The following is a 17,050-nucleotide window of genomic DNA, read 5'->3' as shown; positions in this document are numbered from 1 at the left end:
ATTATAAATCCATCTTTTAGGAATAATTCTACTGCCCCAGTGAAACACTCAGCGCAACACTGATGATGGCAGTCTGGCTTCTTGAAAAAGAAAAAAAAAAGAAAAAAGAAAAAAAAAGTGGGCTGTTTAATTTTTTTTTCTAAAAACAAAAACAAGCCTGGAGTTGGGGGGGGACGCAAGTAAAGCCTGGCAGGCCACCACGTTTATAATATACTGGGGGAAACACCCTGAAATAACCTTCATTTTTTGTGACTTGTCCTGCCACAAGTTTAGCCACTTTAAGCCAATGGGATGTCAACATTTTAAAGGCCTGTGTTTTTACCCTTTGTTCCCTTTTAGGAGAACCGATTTCTGGAGTTTTGCTGACAAGGACTGTGCCTGCAAGTCAAAACAGAATTGTTGGTTCACCCTTATTTTGCTGTCTTCTTCTCTATTCCTCACTACACCTGAAACCAGCTTCCATCAGCAACCAACTTCCCATGACATGTGGCTGCTGTGCATTGCTGAAAATCCAATGACCTCAACAGCAAAACTTTACTGACTAAGCAAAAAACATGTTGAATATCATTTGGTGAATAAAAGAGCTAGAGCTATAAGTACATACAAATTATATATATATATATATATATATATATATATATATATATATACATATATATATACATATATATATACAGGTGCTGGTCATAAAATTAGAATATTGTGATAAAGTTCATTATTTTCCATAATGTCATGATAAAAATTAAATTGTCATATATTTTAGATTCATTGCACACCAACTGAAATATTTCAGGTCTTTTATTGTTTTAATTTTGATGATTTTGGCAAACAGCTCATGAAAACCCAAAATCCTTGTCTCAAAAAATTAGAATATTATGAAAAGGTTCTCTGAACGAGCAATAAAAATAATCATCTGAATCAACAAAGTAACTCTAAACACCTGAAAAAGATTCCTGAGGCCTTTAAAAACTCCCAGCCTGGTTCATTACTCAAAACCGCAGTCATGGGTCAGACTGCTGACCTGACTGCTGTCCAGAAGGCCATCACTGACATCCTCAAGCAAGAGGGTGAGAAACAGAAAGAAATTTCTGAACGAATCGGCTGTTTGCAGAGTGTTATATCAAGGCACCTCAGTGGGAAGTCAGTAGGAAGGAAAAAGTGTGGCAGAAAACGCTGCACAACGAGAAGAGGTGACCGGACCCTGAGGAAGATTGTGGAGGAGGGCCGATTCCAGACCTTGGGGGAAGCAGTGGACTGAGTCTGGAGTAGAAACATCCAGAGCCACTGTGCACAGGCGTGTGCAGGAAATGGGCTACAGGTGCCGCATTCCCCAGGTCAAAGGTCAAGCCACTTTTGAACCAGAAACAGCGGCAGAAGCGCCTGACCTGGGCTACAGAGAAGCAGCACTTTGGACCACTGTTGTTCAGTGGTCCAAAGTACTTTTTTCGGATGAAAGCAAACTTTGCATGTCATTCGGAAATCAAAGTGCCAGACTCTGGAGGAAGACTGGGGAGAAGGAAATGCCAAAATGCCAGAAGTCCAGTGTCAAGTACCCACAGTCAGTGATGGTCTGGGTGCCATGTCAGCTGCTGGTGTTGGTCCACTGGGTTTTATCAAGGGCAGGATCAATGCAGCAGCTATCAGAAGATTTTGGAGCACTTCATGCTTCCATCTGCTGAAAAGTTTTATGGAGATGAAGATTTCATTTGGTCTGGAATCGGCCCTTCTCCACAATCTTCCTCAGGGTCCGGTCACCTCTTCTCGTTGTGCAGCGTTTTCTGCCACACTTTTTCCTTCCTACTGACTTCCCACTGAGGTGCCTTGATATAACACTCTGCAAACAGCCGATTCGTTCAGAAATGTCTTTCCGTTTCTCACCCTCTTGCTTGAGGATGTCAGTGATGGCCTTCTGGACAGCAGTCAGGTCAGCAGTCTGACCCATGACTGCGGTTTTGAGTAATGAACCAGGCTGGGAGTTTTTAAAGGCCTCAGGAATCTTTTTCAGGTGTTTAGAGTTACTTTGTTGATTCGGATGATTATTTTTATTGCTCGTTCAGAGAACCTTTTCATAATATTCTAATTTTTTGAGACAGGGATTTTGGGTTTTCATGAGCTGTTTGCCAAAATCATCAAAATTAAAACAATAAAAGACCTGAAATATTTCAGTTGGTGTGCAATGAATCTAAAATATATGACAATTTAATTTTTATCATGACATTATGGAAAATAATGAACTTTATCACAATATTCTAATTTTATGACCAGCACCTGTATATATATATAAAACTTTGAAGATCTCATCATTAGCAAAGTGTTAAGTATTGTTTTTTAGTATTAAGTACTGATAGTCATTAGATCAGTGGTTCTTAACCTGGGTTCGGTCGAACCCCAGGGGTTCGGCGGAGCCTCTGCCGCGGAGGTAAAGACACACTGTGTAAAGTCGTGATGACGCCCCGCTTCGCCATCACTTGCTGCAGAGGATCACGTTACATTGCTGAGCCAATCAGAGCTGCGGAGGAGCACTGATTGGAGGAGTTCCTCTCAGCATAGATCTGAATTTGTGTCTTTAATTACTTCAGCAAAACTCAGTTTTTTTTTACCAAATTCTGTAGCTTTCGGTGTACTTCTAAATCTGCTCCTCAGTCACATCTTCTCGGGGTTGCTACTGCCTCTAGTGGCGTGGGGGTGGTAACACAACTAATAAATTACATTACTAAATCAGAATACCGCAAAGTTTTTATTTATTATGAATTTTTATTTCTCTTAAGAAAGTAGAGCTAATTAAATGATCTAAACAAGACCTTAAAGTGGTTCCAGTTTCTTTCAATGGCCAACCTGTTGAAACTGTGGCAAATTTTAAATACCTTGGCTCGTTCCTGGACAGTCAGCTCAACTGTGCTGAAAACACTGACTATATTTTGAAGAACTGTTCTCAGAGACTCTACCTTTTAAGAAGACTTAGTGATCTTGGGGTGACCCAACTAGACTCTAGTTGGATCACCAACTAGAATCATATTTTATTTATCACCACAGAAGGGTTCAGTGAATGCGCATATGAAACTGGTGGGTTCGGAACCTCAAAAAAGGTTAAGAACCACTGACTTAGACTATTTAGCTTTGTAAACTTGAATGTTTAAACTGTATGTTTTCTTCCTCCTTTTTTTAATTTGTAGATAAAATCTGATACTTAAGAACCATATTTTTTCCAGAACCTCTAAGAAAAATAAAAGATGAAGAAAAGAAAATATCTGAAAGAATTGATTGCCAATGAACAGAGAGGTGTTCATACAGAAATACTTTCTGTGGTTGCTCCAAGAAGAGCATCAACTCACGACAGCCATCAGAATTAACCCTGCCTATTGACATTATGGTTTTTTTCATGTTGCACTTTATGTAAGGCGTTCTGCTTTTCTGTCATCACATCCTTGCCTTCATAGAACATCAGTCATTTTTGAATGAGAAGCTGACGCTGCTCCACTATGCAACAGCTCAGCTGAATGGTTATTAAGAGGATAACTTAAGGAGCTTGTCGAGTCTTTATATTTCAGAACAGCATAAAGTCTATTTTACATCCCACACCCGACTGTTTGGACTGTTTCTCTTTCCTGATCTGGTATGACACGGCCATCTTTATTCCTGTCAAAGTTGTTCCACTCCAAACCTAAAACTCCCCCCATACTGTGTGCATTCTGTGAGCAGTTGCAGCATAGTGGAGAGAAAGGGTGAGGGTGTGAGCAGCATTTACACAGGCTAGTTGACAACGCTAAGACCCTCCTCCAGGCTCTGATTGGTTGTTTCTGGCAGTTTAGTGTACTTGTTCAGATAACAGCAGGTCCATAAGGGAGAAAGCAAAGGAGCTTAATTTTTTCACTAATTATATCTAAAACTGTCAAAACATAGACAGTTTCATGAGACATGTAAAATGCAATGAAATGACATTAAACTTATATATCGCTTTATTTGTGTACTCAAAGATACACATTCATAAACACATTCACATGCTGATGATGGTGAGCTGCTGGATAATAGTCACGACTGCCCTGGGGCAGGCTGACGGGCTGCAGAGCTACCAGACCCTCTGACCAAAACCAGTGGCGACTGAACGACAGAAGCAGAGGGAGGGAAACAAAGCAGTAACACGCAGATTGCAGGGCAAACGTCTACCATATAAAAGTTACATACTGCTGCTTTAGGAGTTCTATTTAGTGGAATAAACAGGATATAAATCCACCCCACATGTTAGTCCTTTCTCCACTGAACTTTATACTTGACATGATATAGTCAGGCCAGTGTTGTTGTCCCTCCAGCGTGTCCCGGGTCTTGCCCTCCTCCCGGTGGGATGTGCGCATCCTGACCAGATGGCCGAGCCTCAACTGGCTCCTCTCGACGTGGAGGAGCAGCGGCTTTACTCTGAGACCCTCCCGGATGACCGAGCTTCTCTCTCTAAGGGAGAGCCCAGAAACCCTGCGGAGAAAACCCATTTCGGCCGCTTGTATCCGTGTCTTTTGGTCATGACCCAAAGCTCATGACCGTAGATGAGGGTGGGAACTAGGGCTGTTGTAAACGAATATTTTAGTAATCGAGTAATCTATCGATTATTCTTACGATTAATCGAGTAATCGGATAAAAAAAATTATAAAATGAAATATTGGTAAATCTGGCATAATACCGGTGTTACTATCAGATATCAATATCAGTCCAATTTTTCATATTTGAGCATCCCTAACAGTTGCTTTTTTGTAGTTTAGAAAACTAACCTGTAACAATAATAGCTCACTTTCTAAGTTAACCAGAAGAAAAGTTATAGAAAAATCTGAAATTATATTGAATTTAATAACAAAGAGGCAGGCTCACAAATATGCTTATAAAAAATGTCTACAATCCAGCTTTTAGTTTATGTATTCATCTTCAGTGAGTTTAATAGATTAATTAAACTCACCTTGCCACCTAACCTGTCACGCTTTGGGTTTGAAAATACGGGAAATGCCGCCTGGAGTGGGAGGAGAGGGCGAATGAACGAACATGGGGTGGAGGGGAGGAAATAGACCAGCGGACTGACGAACCGTTAGACCGGGGGACGAACACGGGGGGAAGCAATACGGGATATTTACGACACCTTCACTGGTCACACTCAGAAACTCATCTACCAGCCATGTACGATGCGCTCCGCCACCCGTTTCTTCAGACCGGGATATGAAATTTATTGTGCGGTTCGTCGGTAAAGCTACATTTACACGGTAAGCATCAGCTACTCAGCCGCCCGCCCTGTTCAGGCTATCCGCTCACCTCAGCGCTCTTCCCGCCGTTCGCTTTCAACCAGCAGCCCCGGAGGAGAAATGCTGCCGTACTCCAGGCATTCTCCCAGTCATTTTAAGGATGCTTATTGGTTCCCCAAAAACGATAAAAAGTCGGGCATTATCATCAATCAATAAAATCCCCACGGGCCAATCTTGAAGATTGGACTTTATGCCGCTGAGACTTAGCTTTTGTCAACAACTCAGAGGCGGAAGTGAGAGCTCCGCGCAACGCAAATGAAGTCCCGGCCGGAACACGGTGCGCTAACTAATAAAACATAAATTAACGAAGCTTCGAGGCAGGTAAATTTTCCTCGAGGAATTTTAGTAATCGAGGTACTTGAATCATTCGAGGAATCGTTTCAGCCCTAGTGGGAACATAGATCAACCGGTAAATCAAGAGCTTTGTTTTTTGGCTCAGCTCTCTCTTCACCACGACGGACCGGTACAGCGCCTATGAGCTGGATTTTCTAAATCTGTGCCCATCAAAGTGACAGGAACAACTAAATTTAATGATCTGGATGGGAGACCAAATACTTCTGACAATAATATAGAGTCAAATATTGTTTGTACCCAGGATGTCCTTTGCAGCTGTGATACTACATACAAGCTTTCCTCTTGCTGCAGCAGATTCCACAATGAAGATTGTTGTATTTAGGATGTCGGTACGTTGTGTTCATGGATTTAAAACAGATGGGGTTTTTGAGTTTCTGACAGGCCTTCACCATTTAGGGATGGTCAAGCTAAAAGACAGTTGACTACTCACTAATTGATTTCATGCAATTTCTGTAGGATTTTATTTTCTGACACTTAAATAAAAAATTCTCTGTTTTGATTAACTATGGGCTTAGTTACAGAAAAGCTACAATTAAATATCAGCAAAAAAATTAAGTTTATCAAACTAAAACTCTGTGCTGTCAAGACTGCTTTTCCTTTCCTTTCACATGCATTGCTATGAGCTTCAGAATGGTGAACAGAAAACAAGAGACACTGTTTTATTCCAGCCTTGGTAAAATTTTCAACTAAATATTAAGGAATCTAACACTAACATCTAATCAGCAAAGCTGTCTCAGCAGACAGTCTGGTGAGTCAGTTCAGATGACCATCAGGCATTCGTATTTTTAAAGTTAATGTCTGAGAGTCATGTGAGATACACGTCGGCTTTAGTAAAACAGTTTGCATCACATTTTTATAAGCACACTCTCCAATGGTGCCATGTTCTGGACTAAACCAGAGTAGATTTCTGCAGTTCAAACACAGAAAAACAAAGGGTAGAACACCCATAGTTAGAGTTCAGCACATTTACAATGAATTCAATTAACAGTTGACAGCCCAGGATAAATGGAAGCAAAGAAACAATGTTTCTGCATGCATTCCTTTATGACAGCCCTGACTTCACCCTGCGAATCAAACAGTCCTGCAGTGTGTCTAACCAAGCATAGCCGCAACAAGAACACACAGGAGAAACGACCCCAAGGAGCACAGCTTTGAAAAGCTCACAGGCCCAGGTCTCCACAGCTTCACAGGACTCAGAGTAAACACACAGAAGGCTAGAATTACAGCTGAGTGCAACAACATCCTACATCTGGTTTGTCTCCAAACACAGCAGGGAATGGACAAACAGACTGGGTGAAACCTCAGAGGCGAGGAGCTTCACAAAAGCAGAAACGATGGGAATGCTTCTGATTTCCACAGCTACAAACAGGCCTACCCTCGGGTATTGACCTCAACGCTCCACAGCGCCTGGCCCACAGCAGGACGCCTGCATCTTCACGATAATAAATGTTGCTGAGCGATTGTTTCAAAAATGATTGCGATAAACAATAATATTGTTTGAAGACCATTTTAAACTGATGTAATGGTAATGACATAAAAATCCAAGTGATATCCTGCCAAAAATGAATACACTTTATTTTCAAAAGAACACTAAACACTGGAACTGGTAAACTAAATAAAATAACCACAAACAGAAATAAAATGGACTCTCAGTCTCTGTTAACAAAAAAATGCACTTGAATAAAAAATAAACACAGCTTAATTATTTCCACATAAAGCCAAAGTGGAAATAAAAACTACATTCAACCAAAAGAGTACAGCTTATGAAGTCTGTACACTATATTGCCCTTCAATAACCATTAGAATTAGATAGAGAAGATGGTCATATTGACTACCTGATGCAATAGTTCACTCCTCCCTAACGCTAAGGAAAGTGAGGAAGTGAGGGGTCAGTGGAGTTGAGCCGTTTTTCATCCAGTGTCATCGGTAGAAAGAGAAAAAGGCCGAAAGAAATGATAAAGCCAATAAATTAAAATGAGGTCTAATTTTCATTTATCATGCGATTAATTGATTTAATCCCGACAGGCCTATTAATAACATGTATTCATATGAATAACCTCTTCAGATTTTCCTCATGTTACAACCACAAGCTTCTTGTTAGGAGTTTATGTCATGGTTAGTTAGCCTGAGTCAATAGTTTTCTGTTTCTTGATGTTCTAAGACAGTGGTCCCCAAACTTTTCTCTGGTGGGGGGCCGGAAATTGTAGGGCCCCCCACCAATTGTAGGGGGGGGGGGGTTTCTCGATTGATTTTTACCCAGAAAGCACATGGGGAAAAACCATGAGTGAAACGGTCACTGGGATTAACTAGTATATATTCCATTGAGGGAATGTAATTATAATATATTAATTTCTCATATGTTAACATAAAGGCTCGTTTTGAAGAATAAGCTGCTACTTACAGGCATTGCTCTGAAGAATACAACCTGGAATGCGGCGTTCATAACAGACACGTGTTCATCTGCTCTACCGCTAGCAAACAACCGTACTGATTAAATAACATAAAAGTCAAGCAGTTCCCTAAAAGTCCAACAGATGGCAGCAATGCGCCATGCAAAACAAAACACCCACAGTTAACAGGACACACTTCCTGCTAAAGAGCCCCCTGGTGGTTGAAGAAAAATCCACATATAAACCGGAAAATACAATAAATGAAAAAAAATCTGAATGCTCTCTGGTATTGTTCAGGGGGCCGGACCAAATGTGGAGACGGGCCGGATCGCGGGCCGTAGTTTGGGGACCCCTGTTCTAAGACCATATAGGATCACTTAAGAGATATTAAGAGATCTTTTCAGGCACTCTGATCTAACATGAACTTAAGACAAAGACTTCTTTTTTATTTCTCCCAGAGGACCTTTCCACTAGAAGAGACAAGCGTTTATGCCTTTTTGGCTCTCCAGAGCCGAGCTAAGATGAAATGTATTCTAAAAATGTGCTAGGCTGCTGAAGTTCCTCATAATAACTATGGAAAAAGACCTTTGGCTGAATGTCCAACGCGACTGTGCTGCAAAAACCACGGAAGCAAATAACATGTCAAGAGTGGAAATAGAGAGAGAAATTATAAAAACATGAATAAAACATGTAAGAAATAAATTACATAGAAGGAGAATGTGGTGTTTGAAGTGACTCATTGCAAATATCTCTAATGATGTGAGAGACTGTTAGAAATGGATTGGCTCACTGAAAGAATGTGCTGCAGTCACACAGAGAAAAAAACTGTTTCTACTTTGCAGAACACTGCAACTACTGTGACCAAAGGCTGCAGTCACTGCAGCATCCAGGCAGACCACCCTGAGGTGGATACATGACACCTGCACTGCAATGCTGCTTAATGAAATTCAATAGGGTGTTTATACACATACATATTGAACTGTGATTCTGAAAGTGATCGGCCTTAATATTGTATAACACTCAGAAAGACACGAGTCCTGTTTTGGTAAGGGAGGACATGAACAAATCTGTTCGATAGGTCAGTCCTTTCAGGATGTTGCAATGTCGTGGTTCAGCTTTCAAGAGACATTTTGAAGCAGAAAGTTAAATTAGAAGAAGGCTAAAGGGACTGGTCAAAATTTTAATGAGTTACGATGACTGGTCAGAAAAGAAGGAAGCATAAGAAACACTAAGGTGATTGGTCAAATTTGAGGAAAGGCTATATCTGCATATAATGAGGGAATGTACATTGATAACTGCAACATCATGGAGGGACTGATGTTTTCAACCAAAACAGACTCCAGATCAGCCGTATTTGTAAGAGCAAATATTGCAAAATTCCTTGCAAATATTTCTGAAGCATTACCTCAAAATCAGTGACTTTGATTGAAAAAAAAAGACAAAAAAAAGTGTGAAACAATGGAGAGGTTGACTACAGGTAAGAGAAGTACTGATAGCAACCTCACAGAGCAATCATAAAAAAAATCTAAACCATCGTTTTTTTGCTAACAAACCTGCCAAATTTTGCTTGTATACAGACAATTTAGAAAATGACATGGAACAATGTGGGAAAAATCTGTAGTTCTTCAAGGTACAATCAATATAAAACAAAATATCACAGTTCAGTACAAACATCGTTACAAGTTTCTTCCAAAAAAAGGAGAATAATGATGATAAATAAAACCATTTTTAATCTAAAAGGAACATATCAAGTTACACAATTAACTACTGAACTGTGAATTACTATGTTGTCTCAAAAGAAGAAAGGATTGGGGAAAACCTATAATTGAAATATTACTTTATATACAAGAATATCCCAACAACTATCCATGAACTGCAGGATCTTGGCTATTAAAGTCCACATCAGGTGAGGCCATCAAAGGCAGAGAAAAATGAAAAAAAAAAAAAAAAAAAGCTATTAGAAATTTAATGTAAGTCACTTGATATACAACAGACCACCAAAATTTTCAGTAACAGACCTTTGTAGGCATGCACCAATTGCAGTTTTCTGGCCGATCACAGATTACTGTGACCTGCCCATTCCGATTTTGGCCAACACCATTTTTTTTTTTTGTCTAAAATGTTGCTAAATGTAACTAGAAAGTTGATGAGTTGCAAAAGCAAAAGTGAGATGACTATTGTTACCTGCAAACATATAGTCCTGATCTGGTGTGTCGGTCTGCTAGTCAAACCGGCTGAGCAGAAGAAAATACCAGTTGATTTAAATACCTTTGCCGAGGTAGACAAAAGCTGTGGTTAAGATCAGCTCCACATGTAAAAATCGGACGATCACAGATTTCCTAAAATTAGGGAAATCGGCACAGATATATCGGCTGGCCAATAAAACAGTGCATCCCTAGTCCTTTGTGATTGTAATATAGATATAAGGACTGAAATTTGATAAGTTAAATCAGCATGTGGTGTGCTGATAGAGACATGATAGGGGGCGGCATATCCAGCAGCACAGTGAGCATCTTATGAACTCATTCAATAAGGAGAGAAATTAAACTGAAGAAAATAAACTGTGTGCTTCATAACCCTTGGTTTGGAAATCCCAGTTGTAGTGATGGGTCCGGCAACATTGATGCGTCGGCGCATATGTGAAGCCCATAGACCAAAACCTGTGTCGGTGCGCGTATTGCTTTGAGTAAGTCACGTGACCAATACAGGAACCGTTTTGAAATGACATCCATGCACCAAACTGTTTCTAAGGAAGCGAATCTGTCAACGGGATGCATTTGCCAAATGAATTCTTGGTCTTTTACAGCATAGCACCAACTATGGAGCAGCCTCAAGGCAAACGAAAGGTTTCTGCAGTGTGGGACCATTTTGATCTTATATTGGAAAATAAATTTGTTTTCATTTTGTTGTTTCATCCAGTTCTTGTCAGTTTCTACTTGATCTATCTGAATAAAAATTCAGCTGAAATTGACTCTTAGTTTACTTTCATATCATGTTCTGCAGGTTAAGTGTCGCATATGTTTGACTAAACTGTCTTATTTAAATAAATCCACCTTTTTAATGTTGAGACATTATGAGCCAGGCATGAGAGTGAAGTCCCAGATACACCTAGATAAACTCAGATATGCAGCCATTCCACAAAGTATTCAGTTGCTTTTCATAAATTATTTCATATACCGGTAAATGTAGTGTTTACTTCATTTTTTTCTACTGCAGGAGAAATTGTGTCCAAAAAGCATAACAGACTAAATTTCAAAATGTTGGAAAAACTTTTTTTTTTGTGAAAATTTGTGAAAAAACAAAACAAAAACAGTCCACAAGCATCTTCATTCCAAACAAATTCACTTAAATTTTCACTTTATGGTACATGTTCACATTATTTATTGACTGCATCTAAGAATATCAGATATATTTTAAAATTAACTGAAGATATGACATAATACAATATATAATATACAATAAACTACAAAGATTTAAATCTTATTGTATGGACTAGGTCATCAAATCACTACGTTGCCTGTAGGAATTTTTAATGTCCAGCAGGTGTCAGTATTCAGTGACACAGTATCAACACAGAATCAACACAGTTTTGCTTTGGGTCGAAACGATGCATGACGCCTCATCTACCCATCACTACCCAGTTGAGCTCTCACAGCCCTGGTCAAACCCAGCAGCAATGCTGCTGAGAATCATGTCCTGTCCTGTAGCTCCCTGCCACAGGACAGGGAGCTAACAGCAATATCTACGTTTCCCAGCAGCCTCTCAGTGAAAAGCTAAAGCTCTGGAATGCTGCAGTCTTAACTGCAGCATTTTAACATACAGTTATCTGAAACTGATGTAAACACCTGGCAGCTGTAGAGTCAGAGTAACTTTTTAACTGGACCCATCTGACTTTTCTGACTGAAAGTTAAATGAAGTCTGAAGTGGCCCAGCCAGAGTCTCCACTAGAATCAGTAACAGAATGTGTGGAGAACAGCTCCAGACTGGGGTTATGGTAACGAGGCCTCATAACCTCAAACACTTGAGGTTATGATGATTGATCAAAATACCAATGGAGACATGCTAAAAGTTGGCCAGCAAGGATAACACATATTCAAGCATTCTACTGATCATTAATGGTGTAAATCACTTTCAAAGTGTAATTTTTTATTAAAAATGTTTTTAAAAAAATAAGAAAATATTTCAATATAATATCTCATTTATTATGCCTTACAATGCTTTGGGAGTTATCCGCCTCATTTCCAAACTTCTTCACTGAATTAAATGTGATTTAAATCAGTATGAATATTGATAAAGCTAGCTGTAATATTATATTCTATTTTCCCATCGCTTCTCTTAATTAATATGGTCTCAGTCTAAAAAAGATCTTTTAAGATATGGAATTACTTTTCTCCCTACAATAGTTTCTGGTGTTTCTTATGATTTCATGATAGAAATATAATAATTCTGCACAGTCCTTCAGGCCATCAGTAGATCGCTCCATAACGATCAGCACAAATACTGCTCTAAATTTAAACCAACCCACTGTCAAAAAAGGACCAACACGCTACAATATTTACATCAGCACAATGTAATAACTGCAGCTAATCATATTTTGAAACATTAACTCAGCATCTGCAGTACCTCGGGTAGACGTTGTGGTTATAACTGTAGGATGACCATTCTTAATTGATTATGTTTTTTCTCCACTGTATCTTTATCTACATTCCTATTTGAACGTAATAACTACTGCCATTTACCTCTCAAAGCCATGTTAACTACATAGTGTTCAGTCACAAGATGCATTTTTGAATTGTACGTATTTAGAATCAATTGCAGCAAGCTCAGCTCACTGCAGGCTTTAACCTGCAAATCTGCCAACAGTAACTGTGTGAAAATGGTATTTGTTGTCAGAAGCAGGTTTGGTTTCTATTTCATGTTTCTCTATCACAGGACACCAGTCTAGTCCATTCTAAACCTGAGCAGTGGGTGTTCACCGAGATGGAGATCTGCTCAAGTTAACAAGGGAAGCTTCTTCTTTGACACTGATCAGTCCTAGTCTCTAATAAACTGTTTGCACAAAGAGCAAAGACATGTTAGTTAATGTTACGGTTCTTATCCCATTGTCTATGCTGCTATTGCTTCATGTTCTTAAAATGTCTATTGACTGCAAATATAATTGCACTTAGTAAACATTTAAATTCCAAAATACTTGGACCACCACAAACAGAGAAAGATTCCAGCAGCTGATGAGGAACTTTATGTCCCTGCAGATACGGGACTAACTCCAGAAAACACAAAACCAATAATTATAGTCCATTATCTCTGGATGAGAGCTGATGACAGCTGAACAACCACTAATGTTTTTGTGGGATTTTTGTACCATTAAGTACACTGTGTCCTAAAATGACAGTTTTTCACCCAAAGAAAAGAAACAGAAAAACACATTATCGAAATTATTCAAAACTCAGATGTAGCTTTAAAAGTATTTTTTGAACTATAAGCCGCTACTTTTTTCCTACGCTTTGAACCATGTGGCTTGTAGCCTGGTGTGGCTTTTCTGTGGATTTTTCTTTAACCACCAGGGGGCTCTTTAGCAGGAAGTGAATCATTGGAAGTCAAAATTGGAAATCAAAGAAGAAAGTGCTGATCTTCAGCCCTCTGCTGTGTCCTTGTGGAAAATGATACCAGCGGCTTATATATGTATGTTTCCAGTTTTATTTTGTTTTTTTTTTAACTTTGTGGTTGTGGCTTATAGTGAGGTGCGCTCACTTTTGCATATGTGGTAGATCTGAGCCTCTATTGCTCTGGTGTTATATATATATATATATATATATATATATATATATATATATATATATATATATACTGCTCAAAAAAATAAAAGGAACATTTCACTTTAATTTTGTGTGTGGCTCCAAATCCAGGCCTCCATTGGTTAATAAATTTGATTTCCATTGATGATTTTTGTGTGATTTTGTTGTCAGCACATTCAACTTTGTACAGAACAAAGTATTCAATGAGAATATTTCATTCATTCAGATCTAGGATGTGTTATTTGAGTGTTCCCTTTATTTGTTTGAGCAGTGTGTGTATATATATATATATATATATAGATATATAGATATATAGATATATAGATAGATAGACAGACCCTGACACTGTACACAAGCCGTAAGGAAGGAGGCAGAGGACTAGTGAGTGTGAGAGCCACTGTCCAGGATGAAACATCCAAGATCCATAAATACATCAAGGACAAAGCCTCAACGGACGATGTGCTCAGCGAATGTCTCAGACAATGGGGAACAGAGGACGAGGTGCTGGAGGAACCATCATGGGAGGACAAGCCCCTACATGGGATGTACCACCGACAAATAACTGAAGTGGCTGATATCAGGAAATCCTACCAATGGCTGGAGAAAGCTGGACTCAAGGACAGCACAGAGGCCCTCATCCTGGCCGCCCAGGAACAGGCCCTAAACACCAGAGCAATAGAGGCTCAGATCTACCACACCAGACAAGACCCAAGGTGTAGGTTGTGCAAGGAGGCCTCTGAGACAGTCCAGCACATAACAGCAGGGTGCAAGATGCTGGCAGGGAAAGCGTACATGGAACGACATAACCAAGTGGCGGGCATAGTGTACAGGAACATCTGTGCAGAATATGGACTGGAAGCCCCGAGATCAAAGTGGGGAACACCCCCAAAGGTGGTGGAGAATGACCGAGCTAAGATCCTGTGGGACTTCCAGATCCAGACAGACAAGATGGTAATGGAGAACCAACCGGACATTGTGGTGGTGGATAAAGAACAGAGGAAAGCCGTTGTGGTGGATGTAGCAATACCAAGTGACTACAACATCAGGAAAAAGGAGAAACTGGAGAAACACCAGGGCCTCAGAGAGGAACTGGAGAAGACCTGGAAGGTGAAGACCACAGTGGTGCCTGTGGTCATCGGGGCCCTCAGGGCAGTCACCCCCAAACTGGAGCAGTGGCTAAAACAGATCCCAGGAACAACATCAGACATCTCAGTCCAGAAATGTGCAGTTCTAGGCACAGCCAAGATACTGGAGGAGAACCTGAAGTAACATTGGCCTAATTACTGCTCTGCACTTGTCCTTTCAGCAAATGGCTTTTTTCCTTTTTTGAGTCTTAGTTCAAGATTCCTCACATTAATCGTTTCAGCTCCAATTCAATGACGTTTTTGACCACTCAAATTTTGACATCAACTTACTTTGTTTATTTAGCTGCAAACTATAGTAAACTACAAGTTTACCTAGTTAAAAACCAGTTTAACTGATTAAGGTACAGTATCATGGCCTAGTTTCGGTTTACTGTAACAATATGTTTCTCGCCATGTGAGGCTTGTGGACAAGTTGGGTCAAAGTAAAGGCAGGAGGTTTGCTGTCATCCAAGAGGCACTAATGGGTCAAAGGTTGCAGATGGAGTTATCAGCACCTCTGTGTCCTGATGTTTAAACAGCAGCAGCATGATCGACAGCTGCCTCAGCTGTTTCAGGGGTCAACGGGCGCAGATTAACTCAACTAATACACGCTGAGTCAGCCGGACATCTTGTTGTCCCATAAACACATTCCAATCGGCCAGATATGGCACACAAACACAACAACCCTCAACCGGTTCTATGGAGGCGCGGAGGAACCTGCGGAGCAACAAAACAAACCCATCTGTCTGGTTTGCTAGCTAACGACGGTCTGTTGTCTCATTAGCTACTCAAGCACTTCCTCTCTTCCTGTCGTTTCATTGTAGGGAAGCAGCCGTAATGGTAGCCATGTTCCACCACCCGTTCTAAAATTAAATAAATGGCATAAAGCTGAACAGGCATCCAGATCTCCACTGATCTAACTAGGCTAACCTTTTAAGCTCACTCACCTCATACTGGATGTACTGTTTCCTCCACTCCGGCGTGATGTGAGCTGAGAGATGCTCTGTGAATTTCATTTTGACAGCTTGCTGTTTCTCCCCCTCTCCTGCTTTTACTGACAAAAATCAGCTGGTTGTGCTACTGAACTGACGGCGTCCCACACACAGACTACAACACGAGCGGCGGCTGCTGGTGCTGATTCGGTCAGAGATGCCCTTTTTGTCTTTTCTCTATCCCCGCTCACAACACATTTGTGTCATTTTTTTAATCTCTAAACGAAGTGTCTGCTGAGTCACACTTTAATTTTGCTGGAAGTGCAGCATCAATGTCGTTAACACAGCACTAAGGTTCTGATAAACAAGCGGACAGTGTTGGTGTTAGCTAAGTCCTGCTACCCCCCTTCTCTACCTTCTCTTTCTCTCTGACGCTCGTTCATCCTCTGCCTCTCTCCACCTCCTCTGCCCTGCTGCCTTCACGTGCAGTAGGAAAATTAGCTAACAACAACCTGTCGGCGGATATCTACTTTCCTTTTCGATGCCAAATTTAATGTATGGCCGAACAAATCCTTGCACAGGTTTAATTGAATTTGCTCAGGTAAATTTAACTTTGCATAGTTGTTCTTCAATTTTTTGTTCCTATGTTACAAACACATAGTCTTTGGAAGTATTGTTTGCTCTACGTATTTAATTAGTTAAAATTATGGCAACGTTTACGGATTATCTCTCCTGAAAGTAGAGTTGTCCTGCTAGTCCTAAACGTGTCTTAAAAATATCCTTAGCTTTCATTTGAGTATTCCGAGGTTACGCGACCACAACGAAAGTGACGTCGCCCAGCGTCAATTTTTTGGGAGAAAATGACGTAGATGTAGATTGTTTCTTTTGTGAGGTGGGAAATGCATGTGGAAACTTTCCACTGCATATTGTAAGTGCCTGCGGCTCTCTGCGGCCAAATTAACCAAATAAAACATAGAAATTAAACAACCACGCTCAGTAAATGTTTAAATTAAACTATGGAAGCCACTTTCCAACACTGATTTTATATATATATATATATATATATATATATATATATATATAGAGAGAGAGAGAGAGAGAGAGAGAGAGAGAGAGAGAGAGAGAGAGAGAGAGAGAGAGAGAGAGAGAGAGAGGATGCTTTCAAACTCATGGTAACAT

At 40.1% G+C, this 17,050-nt stretch overlaps 1 protein-coding gene across 1 annotated transcript in view; it reads right to left on the bottom strand.

The window, feature by feature from the left end:
- The window catches only part of LOC106932599 (solute carrier family 53 member 1-like), a 46,501-nt gene extending 30,146 nt beyond the window's left edge, over nt 1-16,355 (bottom strand). The window contains exon 1 of the mRNA XM_088015061.1: nt 15,887-16,355. Coding sequence (XP_087871187.1) covers nt 15,887-15,955 — 69 coding nt within the window. The 5' untranslated portion in view covers nt 15,956-16,355. The remainder of the gene's footprint in view (nt 1-15,886) is intronic.
- Between the last annotated feature and the right edge of the window lie 695 nt (nt 16,356-17,050).

The sequence above is a fragment of the Poecilia mexicana genome, unplaced genomic scaffold (genome assembly GCF_051168715.1).
Source record: "Poecilia mexicana isolate PSO_F unplaced genomic scaffold, ASM5116871v1 scaffold_17, whole genome shotgun sequence".
Lineage (NCBI taxonomy): Eukaryota > Metazoa > Chordata > Actinopteri > Cyprinodontiformes > Poeciliidae > Poecilia > Poecilia mexicana.
The sequence above is the reverse complement of the archived record's forward strand: the minus strand, read 5'-3'. Positions and strand labels throughout refer to the sequence as shown.